General features: G+C 35.8%; 1 protein-coding gene and 1 long non-coding RNA gene across 3 annotated transcripts in view; one reads left to right on the plus strand and one right to left on the minus strand.

Moving 5' to 3' along the window:
• LOC128230585 (uncharacterized) overlaps window positions 1-19,001 on the plus strand; it is a 319,871-nt gene that overhangs the window by 186,242 nt on the left and 114,628 nt on the right. The window lies entirely within an intron of this gene.
• LOC128230583 (uncharacterized) overlaps window positions 1-19,001 on the minus strand; it is a 93,001-nt gene that overhangs the window by 36,038 nt on the left and 37,962 nt on the right. For both annotated transcript variants that reach the window (XM_052942999.1, XM_052943000.1), the window contains exons 5-6: window positions 7,514-7,694; window positions 1,742-1,835 (exon numbers count right to left, since the gene is read on the minus strand). In XM_052942999.1, coding sequence (XP_052798959.1) covers window positions 1,742-1,835; window positions 7,514-7,694 — 275 coding nt within the window. The remainder of the gene's footprint in view (window positions 1-1,741; window positions 1,836-7,513; window positions 7,695-19,001) is intronic.

Raw genomic sequence — 19,001 nt, forward strand, 5'->3', positions numbered from 1 at the left:
TAAAAAATAACAAGATATCATGCAGACAAAAAGTCTGACCAAGTTTTATCAAGATATGAAAGAAAATGTTGAATGAATGAAGTGGAAATATTTTTCCTAAGATTTGATCTAGTGACCTAGATTTTGACCCGGGTTGACCCATATTAAAAAATATGCAAGATATAAGGCAGAAAAGCATTCTAACCATGTTTCATCAAGATTTGATAAAAATTGTTGAATTTATAACCGTGAAATATTTCTTCTAAAGATTTGACCTAGTGACCTATTTTTGACCCAAGATGACCCATATTCATATATATTCAAGATAACATGCCGACAAATAGTCTGACCAAGTTTGATAAACATTGGATAAAAACTCTTGATTTTATTACATAAAAAGAAACTTAAATGAGGAATTGTTTATGCCCGCCGGCCCGCCAACCGTAATTTTTTGATGAAAATCCGGCTAAAAAGCAGTCATTTTCACCAAATACCATTAAGTAGGACCTTGATCTTTAACGTACAGACACGGGTGCTGCTGATGACACACAGTCTTGTCAAGGGGAAAAGAACTGTCAGTAGACAGCGCGCTCGACTATTCTCAGTGATTGACAATATAAAATACTTTAAAATTATCTGAGGTGGTACGCAAACTTTAACGTAAATTCTAAGTCGAAAAAGGGGCATAATTTTGTCAAAATGCTTGATAGAGTTACCTCCTCCTGTGTACAGGTTGAACAAGCGTGCAAAGTTTCAAAGCCAGATGTCAATGGACTTTGAAAATATTTGAGGTGGTACGCAAACTTTTAACGTTAATTCTTAGTCAAAAAAAGGGGCATAATTCTGTCAAAATGCTTGAGACAGTGACCTCCTCCTGTGTACAGGTTGGGGGCATGATGGTGAACAAGCGTGCAAAGTTTCAAAGCCAGATATCAATGGACTTTGAAAATACTTGAGGTGATACGCAAACTTAAACATAATTTCTATGTAGGAAAAGCGGCATAATTTTGTCAAAATGCTTGATAGAGTTACCTCCTCCTGTGTACATGTTGAACAAGTGTGCAAAGTTTCAAAGCCAGATTTCAATGGACTTTGAAAATATTTGAGGTGGTAATCAAACTATAACATAAAAAGCTAAAAATCTGGGACCTTGGTCCTTGGATCTAAAGGTAATGGCTCCTGTAGGAAAGTCATAGTCTAGTCATAATGAAGATCTCTGCCAAATTATTTCAAAATCTTCTCATGCTTGGCCAAGTAAGACAAGCCAAAATTCAAGGACCTACAGGTAATGGCTCTTGTAGGCAACACATAGTCTAGTCATGGTGAACATTTGAGCCACATTATTTCAAAAAACAACAGACAAAATTACAGCCTGGACAAGCCAAAATACTAGGCATTTTATCCAATGACCTTTAAATTTGACCTTGACCTTTGATCTACAGCCAAGTAATTTTAAAACTCCTAAATGCATAGCAAAGAAACATCCCAAACACTAAGTACAAGGCATTTTAACCAATGACTTAAGTGTGACCTTTACATTTGATGTACAGACCTGGGTCAGACACTGCACACTGTCTTGTCATGGGGAATAGTTGTGCAGTTATTTTAAAATCCTTCTATGCATAGCAAAGATACAACCCAAATTTTCTTGACTTAGGCAAACCTTCAAAAAATCTAGTTAAAAGAAATGTTAATAACACCTGTCTAGCACATTTAGTTCATCACTTTCATTCAGTAAATCTAACATTACTTATAAGTCCACCTTAAAAATCCCCTCCTGGTGATGATTTCTGCATGAGAATCATTAACTGTGTTTCCATGAAGGCTTAGTTGCTGCCCTGTTATACATCGGTTCCCTGTAATATAAATACACTATGCTAACAGACCGGTACCAGTAATACATTTAATTAAAAGTGGACAATATATGATTCTTGCACTATACAACTCTTCACATGTTTCCTGTTTTCAATAATTACTTTCCAAGAATTTCAAAAGTGCACTGCTAAAAGTAGATCTATATGTATTATCAGGGCTCTCAATAAGAGCCGGGGGCCAGGGATATCACCCGGCAATTATGGCTGTATGACCCGGCTATTCTCAGGTAAACAGCTGCCTTCTCAATTAGTAATATGTCATGATTGTATTCTTAAAATGTCCCTTATCTTGAATTGAAACGATGTATCACGATCAATTTTATTGTTAAATGCGCCCGATTGCCGATTTGCATCGTGGTATTCAAAGCACTCGTATTTGAACTAATATGCATCTACAAGACTTGGAGTGCTTTGAATCCGACAGACGCTTATTTAAAATAACATGAGATGATATCGGTGTATTAATTCGTTAAAGTACAACCCAGAAAATCGGCGATAACAAGCTAAATATTCGATAAAACAACAACAACATTAAAATGCGAAAATGTCAAAAAGTAAAAAAGACGGGAAGGACGATGTTAAACAAAGAAAAATGGAATCGTTCTTTGTTTCTAGGTAGGTATATGACTGATATTCCAGTTATATTTATGGCGACTCAATGACGGCGCAATTGTGGCTTTGAAATGTCATTGCAAGAACTGCACATATTTCGGATACGATTATTTTAGACTGTGTTGATATTCTTTTGAAAGACCCAATTTTCTGTTTCAATGACTGCTTTAAGCTAGTTTATCTGACATCTTACTGATACAGGTATGTGGATTGCTATATATATAAATTTTAAAGCTGTTTGATACTCAGGAATGATGCTAACTCTCTCCCAGTTTTTTGAAGACTTGAAGAGGGGGGGGGGCACTTGTTATTGATTTGAGGTATCAAGTAACACTGCAATAGGAAAACCCCTGCCCAAATTATTTTAACATCTGATGTTAAGAATTTCAATATTGTTAATACTGCATTTACAATCTTTGATTTTCATAATACATATTGTTGTATTGTACATGTTAAATGATGCTTTTGTGCAAACTGAAGGTGGAGAACCTATGACCCGAGACGAGACTGCAGATCTGGTTTGGGATGAAGTGCTGGTATAAGCAAGGCATTTGATCTGCCATGGGCTGATGACTCAGAGCTGGAGGATGACTATTTTGATTAGAAGATGACTATTTTAGATGACTAATTTGATTCAATTTTCCTTTTTTGAATAAAAATATGTAAGTTTTTGAACCAAGGATTAATTTTGTTTACTTGTATCAATGGTATTTACATATGTAAAATGATGTTCAAAACAGGAATTTTGCTCTAATGAGAGCTAACCTTGACTGAATTCATAATGCTTAAAATCGTTGCCCCCTGCACCCCCGGCTGAATAGGGGCTCTGCCCCAAAAACCCCGCTGGGGGAGATCCCCCAGACCCCCCATCTACTTTCCTAGAACACCCTCCTACTTCAAAACTTATTGAGAGCCCTGATTATACCGCGCATTTTCAGCACACTAAATGTTTGATTTTTAACAAATAAAAATTTAATTGTAATTACTTCTGGAGATCATAATTAGATATAAATGGCATTTCCTCAAATACTAAGATATTCCTTTAATGACACAAAAGTAACAATTATCACTTCTCATATCTAAGATTTTGACAGGATCTAAATAATCATTAAATGATCTTTCAGTAATTGACCTATTGTGTCAGTATTTACTTTGCTTGTTCTGATAAGCACATTCATCACCTGTCATGTTTATATCAAACTCTGTATCACCTTTTTAGGAGTATATAAACACATACATGTTTTCATTTAAGTAGTGAAGATTATGTATTCAAAAACGTAACAACTTTGTGTTTCTTTGGAAAAGACATTATACTCTCTTTCTCTCTGTGTAAAACTTTGTGCTTTACTTTGTGTGCATCTTAAACTGTGTGAACATTCTAAGTGACTCAATTTAATGAATGAGCTAATAATTAGACTTCTATATAAGTGTTTTAGCCAGAAATGAAAAAGGTCAGGGTGGGCTCATAAAGGGGCAGGGTGCTTTCTTTAAAGGGAAAACATGTGCACAATATTTGCTTTGAACTGTTGACAAATGGCCAATGTATCTTATTTAAGCCTGTTTTATGGCATGTTCATGCACCTATTGTAGTTATATCCCTACAGAATACTCTTAATTATTCTCCCTTGTTCATTTTAACTTTAGACATTTTTTTAACCAATTAAGTTGCTGTCAAATTAGGGAGATGTGGGGATACTTTAAGGAGAAGTGATACTTGTCATACAAATACTGTCTCATACCACATTTACTTTGATCGCTTTTACTAGATGGAATGTTCATAAAAAATGTGTTGCTATTTTTTGACTTGGCATATACTGGTCTATTATTATCAATGTGACAAAGTTTATGTCCAAAAAAGCATCTAAAATGAAATAAAAAACAAAGACATTTAAAACATTTGAAACAATCGGAATGGCCTTATTAATGAGCTGTTAAAAACATTTAAATGCAGGGGGACGAATTTTATTTTGGTACAATCAGGATAGGGTATGAATGTCACATTTAGCTTTGATGTTATTTACTCTTCTTTTGTTAAATAATTTTTAATATGCTGACATTTTAAAACCAAATAACATTTAAAAAAAACTCTGTCCTTCATAAAAAACACTCACAATACTTCATATAACATAGAGAAATAAACTCCAAAAAATTGTTCTGACAAAATGGATTTGCGAATCTTCAACTTTTGGAGATCATACAAATGGGAAAAAATACTGTGAGTAAACACTACATACAGCAAAAAAAAAAATTGTGGTTACTCAACAATTTTTTATCATGATAACAGTCCACAAAAAAACCTCAATATTTGTCAGAAAGTCATGTATGGGATTTTCTTAGCGCCAACTTGCCAATGACAATGCTATGACCGTCTGCTTCAAAAGAAACAATGTTTAAAAAGATGTGCTTTGTTTGTACAATGCAACACTTTTTTAAGTTAACTTAGGCCTTTTTTATTTGATTCTATGTTTTACGAACACCGCCGCTCAAAAAAACTCATTTTTGAAATAAAAATAAAATTGTAATTTCGGATTTTTTTTATTTCCGCCGATAAAACTTTTTCATGGCAAATCATTAAAAGCAGAGGACATCACAATAGCTGTAAAATATTGATGTAAACATCTCTGAAAAAGTTTAAGCCAATGAAAAACATTTATCGGATTTGCAAGCTGGTGCTAAAAACCCAGTATCCGGTACCTGGTATCCCCCGGTATCTGGTATCACTTTCCGATACCGGATTATGTTGATATCAGGGTTATTATCAGATGATAAATCAAAGTATCCACGGTCCGTTATTAATTGTTTTTGACAACCAATGCATACTTTAAATAACACGGTATCAACATAATCCGGTATCATAAACTGTAATAACGGCTTTTCTCGATATCGATACCTGGTACCGGGTTTTAGCTCACCCGGATAATCCTTTGCGGCAAGGTGACTTCCGGTTTATTTCAGGGTTATAACGAAGCAATAAAATATGGACTAATTATCGTTCCATGTTTGTTATTATTTATCTATTTTTATTATATTTGTCATTTTAATGAGTTTATATTACACTATTGTGATATACTTTGAATGTCATGAGCTATAAATCGCTTTACTGTTTACCTGAACAGTTAGTTCTGGTGGGTGGGGTAGATTGTTTAGAAAAGACTGCGGTTACTATTCTTATTGGAGTATTATTAACAACAAATAATTCTCATCTATTCTAAAACATTTGTTTTGAAAAATAACACAAATTATACATTAGTATGCTTTACTATCTGACTGCCATAATCTATAATGAGGAATCTGTACGTACATTACCATGTACAGTATAACTATGTAATAGTCTTATGAATAACATATATAAATCATCATCAATATAAATTATGATATTTGTACTGTTCTGTGTGTTTTATTACTATGTAATAAAATTTTACTTAGAGTTATTAGGTCATGCTGTCACCTGTCTAGTGTTCTCAGCTTCTGAATGATTTGTTACTAGTTAGTTATGTTTAAATATTATGATGGCCACCGGACTAGTCACATACACCCAGGCCTGGAATTAAATCGGGGTCCAGATTGTCTTAAAACCCATCCATAAATAAGTCTGAGAGTAACTTATTTAAAAAAAAAATACTTTTAATGTTCCATTCCCTTCTTTACAGATATGATTCAAATATGCTGATGTTATCTACTGAGATCATTACTTTCAATGAAGTACATCACTACAATTAGTTGGGCTGCTAGATTGGTAGCAACATGATGTAAGCTAGTGCCTGTTGAAAAACTATTGTTGGTTGGGAATCTATTGCTTACTGGACTGCTATATTGGATGGACCATACGTGTTGGTTGAACAATTATAAATGGTTGGACCGGAAGTGTTAGTTGGACCACCAGTATTGTTTGGACTGCTTGTTGGACAGCATGTGTGATGAACAAATAGAATTATTTGAATCACTGTTGGATAGACAGCTTTTGTTTAATCAGACAGCTATAATCAGTTGGTTTACAAGTTCCTGGTTCACTTGTTCCTGGAGGATAAATATTGGCTGTATAGAAGGAAACAAAAAAAGCTCTTTTGCTAACTGTAACAATGACATGGTTGGTGAATTGGTATCGGACAATTTGCAGCCAAGACAACACAGTGCAGTGATGGCCGATTCCTTAAACTCTAAATGGCAAATAAGTTTACCCAAAATAGTTGATTTTTTTTATGTCACTTTTCTATTATAACATGCATTTACAAAGTATAAAGAGTGATTAATGAAAATATGAAGTGAACTTGTCAGATAAAGCAAAAACAAATGTTCACACACTTACATATTGACTTGACATTAAAATAGAAAATCATAAAAAGGATACATCATAGCTTTTGCATTTCTGTTTGTTTTTTTCCCCGACCAAAAAATAAAAATCCAGAAATGTAATTTTATTTTTATTTCCTCCTCCTCTGACACTTTACATCCCTGGCTGTTCGTAAAACATATAATTAAAAAAAAAAGGCCTTATGCTTGACAACATTTTATATCATTCCTTCTATTGAATTTTAACGTACTTTTTGACCAGTGTCTTCTCTATGTACATTTTGATTGGTTGACGTTCAATAACTCTGCCTACTTGCGATGTTTCTATAATTGGATGATACACGACCCAATTATTGGATTAGCAGATTACCGATTATAAATGGCAAATTGCAATGTTTTCATGTGTCATTATGAACAACAATTAGCAACCTTATTGGTGTGAATTATTGTTAATCCAACCCGCAGTGATGATATTTGTGTGCCTTATTTGTGTGCCTTATCACATGCTGATCTGTGACAGATTAGGAGACGGCTACAATGACATACTTTTAAGGCGTAACTTTGTGAAGGAATCTGGAAAAGGACCATCCAAGGAACATTTCTGAGAAATTTGGTTGCAATTAGCCTAGTGGTTTAGGGAAGTTGTTTGAAGGTAAATGTTGAGGACAGTTGGGCAACAGACGATAGCTCACCCTTGAGCACTTCATTCACAGATGAGCTAAAAAGTATACACCCACAACTGATCAGATTCTACATACCTGTTCCAAGACTGATAAGGACACCAGTATCTTCCTCAGAGCGTTTCATCACAAGGCCGGCCACCACCTTGCGACCAGCAAATGCCTCACACGTAATCTGTGACACAAGTGCTGTAAATCCCCGATGGGTGAGGGCAGCCATCTTGTCAAAGTGGGTCAGATTCTTCATAGGAACTGTTGTCTGCAAAATTTGATGTAGTTAAATCAATGGCACAAATTTATTATAAAACAAGAGCTGTCACAGAGACAGTGCGCTAGACTATTCCACCACTTTTAAGTTTAAGGATTGCAAAGTTTTGGTAATAAATGCATGGATCACTGTAAAATAAGATAAAATGCAAAACTTTTACCAGAAGTTGAACAATAAAGCGCCATAATTTGCATTATTATATGCAAAAAATAGAGTTATCTAACTCGATTAATTAGGTAGGCTGGAAAGTAGGGGGAACACATTAGTAAAATTTCATTGCAATACATGAAGTATTTACTAAGATATTGACTTAAACATGGTAACATGTAAAACCTTCAACAGAATTTCTAACTAAACAAATAATAATAAAGGGCCATAATTTGCATTACATGCAAAATAGATTTATCTAACTCCATTAATAAAGTAGGTTAAACAGTTGGAAAGTCATGCCTAAAGTTTTAATGCATTACATGAAGTATTTGCTGAGATAATGACTTAGAGGTACTTAAATTACACCCGGGTGTGACACCGACACTAGGGTGAGTAGTAAAGCTCTCCATATTCTTCGAATAGTCCAACCACTTTTATTGAAGGAATCTGTAAAAGGACCATCCAATGAGCGCTCCTGCAAAGTTGGTTGAAATTGTCCCAGTGGCTTAGGAGAAGAAGTTGTTTGGAGGAAAATGTTGACGACGGACGGACGATGACAGACGATGGACAATCACCCTATCACAATAGCTCATGCAGAGCACTTCGTGCTCAGGTGAGCTACAACTGTTTATTCCCATTGACATCTGCAGAAACTTAAAACTGTTTAGATTTACTTTATCAAGTCATTACATTTTAACATTTTAACATCAAATCAAAATAGAAAAGCTTTTAGAAGTGCATAATCGTGGAACAGTCACCAAACAGTCATCTATTCATGTAACAATTGTTCCACAAGTCAAGGTCATGGTTCGACTTCAAGATCACGAGCGTGTTTACAAACAATTGCCACATGTTCAATGGATTTAATTCATGTCAATATTAAAGAATAAAGAGTTGGATGTTCAGAACAGCAACGGCAAATAACTTGCTCATTTCTGTTGTAAGTGAGATGTAATCATTCACCATAGATATGGAATTAACTGTCATTGAATACTGCACACTTTTCAGCATATGTGTGTGGGGTTAGTGTACAAGTAGATTTTCTGGCCGATTTTCTTTGCCAGTGCCATTGTCATGCAAAGTGATGGAACTTTCTGGGCAAGTCACTGTTGAGGTCGGTTGTTGGCTGACTTTTGATTCGATTCTTGAGTACTGATTGTGCTTTTCCTCTGACATTTCAGAATATAAAAGAAGTCTGTTGTTGTGGTCACATGACCAACTAACACTGACTGTAAATAAACATCACATGGTCAACTATCCTAATAAAGCAAAATTTACAGGGCACCTTGTTATTGCTTTGATTTGTATGCAAGTGACAGTATATGTAACCAGATTTGACTTCAACACCAGCTGATGGGTTTGATAAATTAAAAATTGTAGGATTTAAGAGCATTTAATATAGAGAACTGAATAATAGTCCATGCAAAATTACAAAGCTTTCGGGTATGATTTAATTCACAATTATGGGATTTTTATATTAAGTAGTCAGGCTCCTAAATGCAAATTCAGGTTGTCTGTAGCATAATTAATGTGTCTTGGACTATCAGACTCCCGTTTACTTTGAACTTTGCAACAGTATGAAACACAATTCAAATTGCAAAGTTGCAGAATAAAATAAAACAAGAGCTGTCACAGTATGTGATGAATGCCCCCTGAACATAAAAAATACCACCCAAACTTGACAACCTACACTCTTATGTCCTTATATTCAGCATTCCCTTGCGAATAAACATTAAGTGTATCTTTCACCTTAGAGGTAGGGACACGGGTCTTGCACTTGACACGTCGTCCTGGTATGTCAAAACATTTGGCAAGTCATTTTAAAATCTGTCCATACAAGAGAAAGATACAGCCCAGACACGACAACTTATACTCTATGTCCTTGTATGCACAATTCCATGGTGAATAAACAAGTGTGACCTTGACCTTAGAGGTAAGGACACAGGTCTTGCACGCCACACATCGTCTTGGTATGTTGAACACATGTGGCAAGTCATTTTAAAATCTGTCCATACTAGAGAAAGAAAGTAACAGACCGGACACGTCAACCTATACTCTATGTCCTTATATATTCAGCATTCCATTGTGAATAACACTAAATGTGACCGTGACCTCTATGTCCTTATATATTCAGCATTCCATTGTGAATAACACTAAATGTGACCGTGACCTTAGAGGTAGGGACACGGGTCTTGCACGCGACACGTCGTCTTGATATGTCGAGCACATGTGGCAAGTTATTTTAAAATCTGTCCATATAAGAGAAAGTTACAGCCCGGACACAATTTATTGAGCCGGATGCACAGACGAACGGATGGACAGACAGATTGCGCGATTTTAATATGCCCACCATCTTTTGGGAGAGGAACCATCCCTCAGGAACCCTGCCCCACCCTATTTCCCCCGCCCCAGCCTATTACCCCTGCCCCACCCTATTACCCCCGCCCCCCTGCCCCACCCTATTATCACCAACATCCCTTCAAGAATTCCTTCTTGAAATAATGCATTCATGTATACATATATGATATATAGGATCTAACACGAGTTGTCATTTAATACAATATTTTATTAAAGGAGTTCATGAAATTTGTTAGTAAGCGAGCCTCTGGCGAGTTTAATAAAACAAGAGATGTTTGTCAAACATTATGCCCCCCCTGAGGGCCATGTTGTCAGGATTATATGGACAATTGAATGAAATATGCATGGACCGAAATGACAGCTGATTTGTTGCCGTTAGGGCAGTTTTAAGATTATGACTATTAAAGTGTGAGGATAGAGTGTGTTATGACCATGACCTTTGACTCTATGAACTCAAAATCCAGAGTCATCAGCAGGTCACCAGAAACCTAAATGTCAAGTTCGAGGGCCATGGGTGCAGGCATTGTCAAGTTATCACACAGACAAGTTTTTTTCGTTCAAGGTCACTGTGACCTTGACCTTTGACCCAATGACCCCTTAAATCATAAGGGGTCATCTACAAGTCAGATGCAACTCCAAGTCAAGTTTGAAGGCCATGGGTTCAGGCATTGTTGAGTTATCACTCGGACAACTTTTATCATTCAAGGTCACTGTGACCTTTACCTTTAGCCCAATGACCCCTAAAATCAATAGGGACCATCTTCTGGCCAGGCCCAACCTCCAAGTCAAGTTTGAGGTCCATGGGTGCAGGCATTGTTGAGTTATCACTTGGATAACCTTTTACCATTCCAGGTCACTGTGACCTTGACCTTTAGCCCAATGACCCCTAAAATCAATAGGGACCATCTTCTGGCCAGGCCCAACCTCCAAGTCAAGTTTGAGGGCCATGGGTGCAGGCATTGTCGGGTTATCACTCGGACAACCTTTTACCATTCCAGGTCACTGTGACCTTGACATTTGGCCAGATGACCCCCAAAAACAAAAGGGGTCATGTACTGGTCAGGCCCAATTCCAAGTCAAGTCCCCCCAAAACAATAGGGGTCATCTACTGGTCAGGCCCAACCTCCATGTCAAGTTTGAGGGCCATGGGTGCAGGCATTGTTGAGTTATCACTCGGACAAGCTTTAAAATTATTTTACCATTAAAGGTCACTGTGACCTTGACCTTTGACCCGATGACCCCCAAAATCAATAGGGGTCATCTACTGATCAGGCCCAACCTTCATGTGAAGTTTGATGACCATACGTCAAGGAATTGTTGAGTTATCACTCGGACAAGCTTTGGTCTACCGACGGACGGACCGACCGACCGACCGACCGACCGACATGCCTGTGCAAAGCAATATACCCCTCTTCTTCGAAGGGGGGCATAAATATTGTATAAAATGACAACTAGTGTCAGATCATTTTTATCACATGCTTAAACAAGACACCAATGCGGCAATGCCGCATTAAAGCCAGATTTTTTATTTGACAATGCAATTTTGCAAACCTAGAATTTGAGATAGTGACCTAGTTTTTTAACCAAATAGACCCATATTTATACTTATTGGAGATATCGTTCATACAAATAACCTGATCAACAGAAACTATTCCATTTGTGTGAATAAAAATGAACATTTTATGAATACATCAGCTTTTCCAATAAGATCTGTCCCAGAGACCTAGTTTTTGACCTTAGATGCCACACTTTATCATCTAAGATTTCATGTACACAAATATTTTTAAAGTTAATTAAAATTTAATATTTTGAAAAATATGGGTCGATATGAAATTCATGATTGAGATGTGTGATTATAAAATAGCAATTGAATTTAGTTGTTGACTGATATTGATAGGTTTGGTAAGCATAGAATTTTTTTTATGACATCGGGAAAATATTTCCTAAGATTTCACCTTTTTTCAAGGTTTTTGATCTGAGATGACCCATATTCACAAATCTTTAAGACAACATGTAGACCAATTTTCTGACCAAGTTTAATAAAGATTTGACAAAAATTAATGAATTTTTATGACCGTGGGATTCTTTCTCCTAAGATTTGACCTTGTGACCTAGATTTTGACCAGGGATGACCCATATTAAAGAACTTCCAAGATATTATGCAGAAAAATAATCTGACCAAGTTTCATAAAGATTTGACCAAAATGTTGAATTGATGACGAGCAAAGATTTTCCTGTGATTTGACCTAATGACCTAGAATTTGACAAGGGATGACAGACATAAAAAAAACAAGCAGGATATTATGCAGACAAATATTCTGACCAAGTTTCATCAAGAAATGACAAAAAAAAAGCTGAATTAATGACGTGGAAATATTTTTCCAAAGATTTGACCTAGTGACCTAGATTTTGACCCCGGCTGACCCATATTAAAAAATATGCAAGATATAATGCAGACAAGCATTCTGACCATGTTTCATCAAGATTTGATAAAAATTGTTGAATTTATTTCCATGAAATATTTCTTCTAAAGATTTGACCTAGTTTTTAACCAGAGATGACCCGTATTCATATACATTCAAGATAACATGTCGACAAATAGTCTGACCAAGTTTGATAACCATTGGATAAAAACACTTTATTTAATTACATAAAATGAAAACTTCAACGCAGAATTGCTAACGCCTGCTGGCCCGCCCACCGCCCATGGTTTTTCGCCATTCTATAACCCGTAATTTTTCGATGAAAATCTGGCTAAAAAGTGTTTTTATTACCAATTTAGTTCCACTATCTGAACCCATTGTTTGACAGCCAAAGTACTCAGAGTGGAATGTGCCATAATATAAATAGTTCCAAATGAAAACTAGAAGCGCTGCAATGCGACGAAACCAGGTTTTTGTTATGGGCAATCAGAAATTATAGCCAATTAATTTGTTGTATGAGAAAGTTCAATCTGCAGCTTCATATAAGCTATATTCACACTAAGATTCATCACTTATAATCCATCAATTCTAACTAAGTTGTTGAGCAGAAAAGCATTTTTCTATTTTTAGGAACAGTGACCTTGACCCCACCTCCCAAGCTAGCTCTTCACATAAGCTACCTTCGCTCTAAGTTTCATCAATATCTGTCAATGCTAACTAAAGTTATTGGGCAGAAACCATTTTTCTATTTTAAGTAACAGTGACATTGACCATTTTACTATTTTAAGTAATAGTGACCTTGACCTTAGCCCCTCCCCACTCAAAAGCAATCCCAAGCTAGCTCTTCACATAAGCAACTTACACACCAAGTTTCGTCAATATCTATCAATGCTAACTAAAGTTATTGGGCAGAAACCATTTTTCTATTTTAAGTAACAGTGACCTTGACCTTAGCCCCACCCCCCTAAAAAGCAATCCCAAGCTAGCTCTTCCCATAAGCTACCTACACACCAAGTTTCATCAATATCTATCAATGCTAACTTAAGTCATTGAACAGAAACCAGTGTTTGACGCCCGCCCGCCGCCGCCCGCCCGCCTGCCCAACGACAACCTCATTCTAATAACCCGGTTTTCGTTGAAAACCTGGTTAATGACAATAAATTCTAGCAGTTATCAAGTTTTAATTCTGATAAAGCGCTTAACAAGTCACAAATATAAAAATGTGTAGTAAAATATCCAACAACATGAACTAGAGCTATCACTGAAGGTGATAAATACCCCCTAACGCCGCCCTGATATGAAATTGCAGTCAACTATATGGAAAGCCAAGCTATAAATGACAATTTTATTTTATGGACTAGCATCAGTTATTCATTTTTTGATTATGTTTTTAAAAGTAAGAAAAAAGGCTTTAAACAATATCAGTGATGCTAATACTAAGATGTTAATACTGATATATTTGATGTTCTAAAGCACAGAATATACGATTGCCTATGACCATGTTACTTTTTTTCAAGTAATGCTCCGGATAAGAAAACAGTAACAAAGGGCAATAACTCTGTAATTGGCTGAAATAGAATTGCGGTTCTTGTACACTGCACTTCCTCTCATTATGATCTATCACTGTATGAAGTTTTATTAAATTCCATCGATTAGTTTTCAAGTTATGCTCCGGACAAGAAAAAAGTTACAAAAGGCAATAACTCTGTAATTGGCTGAAATAGAATTGCGGTTCCTGTACAATGCACTTCCTCTCATTATGATCTATCACTGTATGAAGTTTTATTAACTTCAATCCAATAGTTTTCAAGTTATGCTCCAGACAAGAAAAAAGAAACAAAGGGCAATAACTCTGTAATTGGCTGATATAGAATTGCGGATCCTGAACATTGCACTTCCTCTCATTATGATCTATCACTGTATGAAGTTTTATTAAATTTCATCCAATAGTTTTCAAATTATGCTCCGTACAAGAAAAAGTAACAAAGGGCAGTAACTCTGTAATTAGCTGAAATAGAATCACGGTTCCTGTACACTACACTTTCTCTCATTATGATCTATCACTGTTTGAAGTTTTATTAAATTCCATCCAATAGTTTTCAAGTTATGCTCGGGACAAGAAAAAAGTATTTAAGGCCATAACTCTGTAATTAGCTAAAATAGAGTTATGGTTCTTGTGCACTGCACTTCCTCTCGTTGTGCTTTACCATTGTATGAAGTTTCAATAAATTCCATCTAGTAGTTTGCAAGTTTATGTCTGGAAAAAAAATTGACAGCCAAAAAAATAAATAAAGGGCAATAACTCAGTAATTAGCTAAAGTATGGTTCTTGAACACTGCACTTCCTCTAATTGTGCTTTACCATTGTATGATGTTCCAATGAATTCCATCCAGTACTTTTCAAGTTATACTCCAGACAAAAAAAGTAACAAAGGGCAATAACTCAGTAATAAGCAAGAATAGAGTTATGGTTATTGTACACTGCCTTTATCTCATTATGCTTTACCATTGTATGAAGTTTAATCCAATTCACTGACAAACTGACAAACCAACAAACCGACAAACCGACCGACCACATGGTAACTCCAATATACCCCCTTCAAACTTCGTTTGTCGGGGGTATAATAATGAACAATTTAACCAAAAAAACAAACATTAAGTACACAATTTGATGATGTCACACTGAGAGTACATGCATTTACGTGGTTTATGTGACCTACATCAGTCTGTCAAGTTTTACTGTGTGCTGGGATTTATAAGTTATTCGCTGTCGTTTTCTACGATGATTTTGCAGCGTTTTCTTACCATTCATGGATAGGGATTATTCTAGAGCGGAATAGCGGGGCGCTCCGCCCTGCCCTATTTCCGGTCCCCCACGCTGCCCCTATTCCTACCTAATTAGCGCCACGCTGTTTTAATCCCATCAACTGCCTTGTTTGACACTCGATAATCAGCAATTATGCACAGCATGTGTCTGTCACTGGCTTGTTTACAACTAGCGCGTGTAAAAATCGATACACACAACACGCTATATGCTTTAAGCGCGGTTCCCGGTGTTAATGCTGTACTAATAGCGTATAGCGGTATAAGTTTGAACAACATGTCGGCATATATTGTTTGATGCCGTAGACAGAATTAAGGAGTTAGGAAAGTAATTATCGAAGCGGTATTTAATGATAGAGCTGGTGAGAGATGAAATAGATTTATAATGAGGTTAAATAACGATAATTAGACCGAATTATCTCTGCTACTTTTTAATGTTTTTAAATTACTTGAACTCGCTAAAAGACGAAAATGGAGTTGAGAAAAGGTAAAGGAAAATGTAAGAGAATGTGAATTAATGTCCCATATATTCGATTTAAGTCTGATAGATAACACTACTTGTACGTAATACAATATTAAGTTCTAGTGATGCCTTCCTCTAAACGGAAGCTTGTGCAAAAAGATCTTGAGCTATCTAAAATAGCTAGGAATAATCGTTCGATTTCGGACTTTTTTGGAGGATGTAAAAGGTACGTAGATTATGATTATTCATGATTTTACCAGTTGTCTAGGTGAAAAAAACATTACTGTCTGTGCAAAAAATGTAGATCCTGACAAAACATTTGATTTCAGACTCGGAAGACCGACACATATAAGATTATTCATAGTTTATAATTTCATTTAGATTTATTGTTCCTATTGGAAAACAGTAAATGCCACTTCGGATATATTCATGAATCTGAGTGTAGACCACGATTACAATTGCAATAATGTGATATTTGATACTTTATAACCAAATAATCAAAACTGAAATATTTCATGTAGATACACCCTCATTGTTTTCAATTTTCTGTTTATAAGTATTTAGAAAAGCCTTTATGGAATTTACAAAAAGCAGTGTAGATCTAGATCTGGTGTCCCATTTTAATCTGGATCTACTGGATAATGTACGCCTAGATTAAACATTTCCCATGAAAAACCCAATGTACAATTATTTCCCACATTTTCACATAAAACACTAGTTACAGGCATGAATATTATGGGAATATGTGTGAAAGATTGGTACTGGCTGATGATTTGATAGCCAATAGATTGTCTTTTGATTAATGTTTTGAGGATTAATGCATCTACATGAATAAAATTCTTAATTATCAACAATTGCTTGTCAAGTTGTTTTTTGCTACTTTGATTTCTTGCCATTATTTTAAAATGAGCATGTGGACATAACACTTAATATGTTTAACACTAAACATATGTTGTACTTCTTAAACACTCTAACGACCGGCTGCCGCTACATATGCTACCCTGCCCTGATTTTGGTGCACCCTGCCCTTTTTTGGCCCCCCCTGCCCCTTTTTGGTCTCTAGAATAATCCCTAATGGAGTTTCACATCATGCAGTTGATTCAGCAAAGCCTTACTCTGTACTGCATGGATGTTGTTGTGGAAAAAGTTCCACCAAGAATGTTTCCAGAGAACATGATGTTCTAGCCGTCATGTAAGGAGAAGCCTGTGATGCGGAATTCGTATTTGTGTTTTGGGTAACCGACAGCTGATTAAACTGGCAAGCAAATGGCATTGATTGCATATTGCCTGTGTTTGTCAAGATGGAGATGTTTGAAGCGTTCTTTATTTGTCACTATTGTGGCTGTATTTGTTGACTTGCTGGATATTTCTGTGACTAGTGATATGCATTATCTGGTTGGCAGAACAGTGTTATCAGAAAGTTTTTTTCATAAGATGCTTTCTGGCACTATGATTCATTAGCCATTTGTCTCCTGGAAGTCCTACAGCTTCATTATTGAGGTAAGTCTTTGTTGGCGTTTAAACCATTTTGTTTACAAACAATGCGGAGGGATATCTAGGTCATGTGTGATTAGTCTAGCCAATAGAAAAGTCTGATATGTTATCTTACACATGTGTCAAAATATTCATAATCGGTATATTACACGGAAAACAAGGGTAAGCATGTGATAAATATATATATCAGGGGGGTACACTTATTCCGAATCTGTAACGGTTTAAGTGAGAGTTTGGAGACTGATATGCAAGATGGCGGAGAAACAATAACAAAATAGGATTTTCGGAACCTGTTTTTGCCTGGTAAGTAGTATAAAGTATATTTTTTCCAAAATATAATGACGCACGTTCAGCTCTACAATTACCATGCCTCCCTCGGCTTTTTATTTCATGCTTCTAGGTTATGGAATAAAAAAGTTACTGAAGGAAAACCTTCGGCCAGTCTGTTCTTTACAAATGTGGGAAGCGAGAATTTGATACTTTTAAGGACGTTAAAGCTCCAAAAACACCTTTTTTTTTTGCTATGTTTTATCATTTAACATTATTTCAATGTTGTATTATAATTTCAAATTTAAAACAAATTGTGTGGCAAATTTAACTTGTGACAAACTTTCCATAATATTATGACAAACGTTCCATAATATTATACTACCACGTTGAATACTTTCTATAAAAAAATATTTTTAAAACGATTCATTTGTCTATTGTTTACTGTCGATGTTTCTTTTTTTCACATTTATTAGTACAGTGAAACTGCGTTCCCTCAAAAAAGGGGTCGTTCGAGAACCGTCGTTCCCTCGAGGTCGGAGCTTGGTCCCGAACTTTTTTCCTTCTATTATAAAATATACCCACGCTGCATCGAAACCTAATTATGTCGAGCAGTCGAGCAAGTTCCTCTGTCCCAAGTACACAAATCGTGCACAAAACCTTATGGCTCCCTCGAGGACAAAAAATTAATTTCAAACTTTTTCCCGAACGCGTGTTCAAAAATAAACAAACAATTGCTAGGTGTTAAAATTTTCGCAAGTTGTAAAAATTCCAATGACAGTTGAAAGGCAATTTGATAAAGTGTAAAAAAACGTTTTTCACTGTTAACGCATGACCAGTATTAGTTGATGGGCATTTGAGATGATAATTATGAGAAGTTAATGACGAGAAGTTAACGCTTTAGATGTGGTCAGAAGGTTCTTTAAATTCACTGCCGATGCTGACCGTGATCTTCAGACGCTCTGTACGGTGTCACGTCACATAACGATTGAACAGTTTTGCGAAACCGACAAGATGCGCCAATCAACAATCCTTGATTTTGCGAAACTTAATTCTGACTAATGCCACAATATGTACTGCCATTCAAATGTTGCTTGTTACAAAAATGTGCTTTTTTGTTAAAATAAACATTTCTATTTATTCATTTATTGTTTTTCTTTTGCATTTTACATTTAGTTTACGTCAACCTTTGAACATATTAGCGATTTCCACAACGCAACACATAATCGGTGTCTTAGTAAACAGTCTGTTTGACGACATCAAACTTAAAATACACTGAAAGATATTTTATATCAAACTGGAAAATTGAAAATCGGGTCGT

This window comes from Mya arenaria, chromosome 4 (assembly GCF_026914265.1).
Source record: "Mya arenaria isolate MELC-2E11 chromosome 4, ASM2691426v1".
Lineage (NCBI taxonomy): Eukaryota > Metazoa > Mollusca > Bivalvia > Myida > Myidae > Mya > Mya arenaria.